This window comes from Charadrius vociferus, unplaced genomic scaffold, assembly GCF_000708025.1.
Source record: "Charadrius vociferus isolate BGI_N301 unplaced genomic scaffold, ASM70802v2 scaffold744, whole genome shotgun sequence".
In the NCBI taxonomy this organism is placed as follows: Eukaryota; Metazoa; Chordata; class Aves; order Charadriiformes; family Charadriidae; genus Charadrius; species Charadrius vociferus.
The window spans coordinates 361,924-363,553 of NW_009648252.1; the positions used below are offsets into that span (position 1 = coordinate 361,924).

General features: G+C 51.3%; 1 protein-coding gene across 1 annotated transcript in view; it reads left to right on the plus strand.

Moving 5' to 3' along the window:
* Window positions 1-945: 945 nt before the first annotated feature.
* Window positions 946-1,630, plus strand: part of GLRX (glutaredoxin (thioltransferase)) — a 4,468-nt gene continuing 3,783 nt past the window's right edge. The window contains exon 1 of the mRNA XM_009884326.1: window positions 946-1,143. Within this exon, the coding sequence (XP_009882628.1) occupies window positions 946-1,143 (198 nt within the window). The remainder of the gene's footprint in view (window positions 1,144-1,630) is intronic.

Below are 1,630 nucleotides of genomic sequence, written 5' to 3' on the forward strand. Positions count from 1 at the left end.
GTGGGTGCAATGCCATCCCACAGCTTGACATCCAGAGTTTGGGCATGATTTAGCCCTATGGGGCTGGATACCTGACTGTATCTTGTATGACTTTAAATCTAAGAAGGATTTCAGTCTTAAGATTTTTACCTCTGCCAAGTCTGCAAAATTGGACTTAATCACAGAATTTTCAGAGTTGGAAGGGACCTCTAGAGATCATCTTGTCCAGCTCCCAAATTGTGTCATACAATATGTGGGCTGAATACCTTTGATTCTGTTAATACGTTCCCCAAACACGTTTTCAACATAGGTGTGCTAAAGTAATGTTCTTGGACTTTTTTTCAATTCTGGCACGGATTCTTTGAACACTTTTGGTTCTCAGTTCGTGCCTGGGAGTAAAAGACAGATCATTTGGGAACCGCAGCAAGGCTGACCCGCCATTTAGGCACTTTTGGAACTTGTAAGTAAAGAATCCCACCCATTCTGGAAGGTTTGCAGGGAGAAATATGTGCCCACAAAACACTGTGTTTTTTCACTTCTGAGATGGGAAGCCTGTATGGAGAAAGGATGGATGTCCATTAGCTTCCCTGCAGGTTTCCTGATGTCCAAACCTGCGTACAGGGAGAGAGGTCGCGGCGGGAGCTCAGCCCCAGCCGGCGCGTGAGCAGCGCCCGCAAACCTTGCACCGCGGCCAGGCACTGAAATAACACCTGAGAGCAAAGCACCTTCCTGCTTGTATGCAGTTACTTTGTTTGGCAATTTGGATATTTATAAAAGCAGACAGAAAGTAAATGTATTGCTGCTTTAAAGCATACGGTCTGGTGACGGGGTTACATCCTCCCAGGGAGGAGTTTCCAGGGAGGAGGCGCTGTGCGACTCATAAATACCTCTGAGACTGCTGCTGTCCCATCTGCCTGTGAACTCACTGGCGAAGGGCATCGCTCCTGCTCGTCTTGAAAGAGCAACATGGCTGATATGTTTGTGAAGAGCAGAATCAGGGGTGACAAAGTGACCCTGTTCATAAAGGCAGGCTGCCCTTACTGCAGGAACGCCATGGAGATGCTCAAGAAATACAACTTCAGGCCCGGACATCTGCAAGTGTTTGATATCAACGGGTTGGAGTACATCCATGATTACTTCCAGCAAACAACAGGGCAAAGAACCGTAAGTTCTCACTTTTGTATTTCAGAACTTGCTGATCCCTTGTCCCGGCTGCCCCACGACCTGCCCGGCTCTTGCAGAGGCTGATGCGGGGTCTCTCTCCCCACTACTTTCTGTGACTGTCCACAGGGAGAAGCTGCCCCCCTTTCCCATTGATAAAAATGCTCTGATTGCTCCGATTACTCTGCTCCACCGCAGGGACCCGTGGCGCAGTGCCAGGGCGCGTGGCCGTCTCCCCAGCGCAGGGACCAGTGGGGCAAGGAGCTCCAGGGGTCTGCAGCACCTCCCGGGACGCGCGGTGCCCCCTCCAAACCCCCTCGGGGTTTAACACGCAGACGCGTGGGAAAAGCCCAATGTTAAGGCTTGGTTCGTGACTCCGCCGGCTAAAGAAGGGCTGGTGGGGAGGAGTACCTTCGTGTTTTTAGGGCAGCGAGCCAAAGACCCTTCAGAGAACTTCCTACGGCGCTGCGCGAGGCAGCACAGGTTTGCA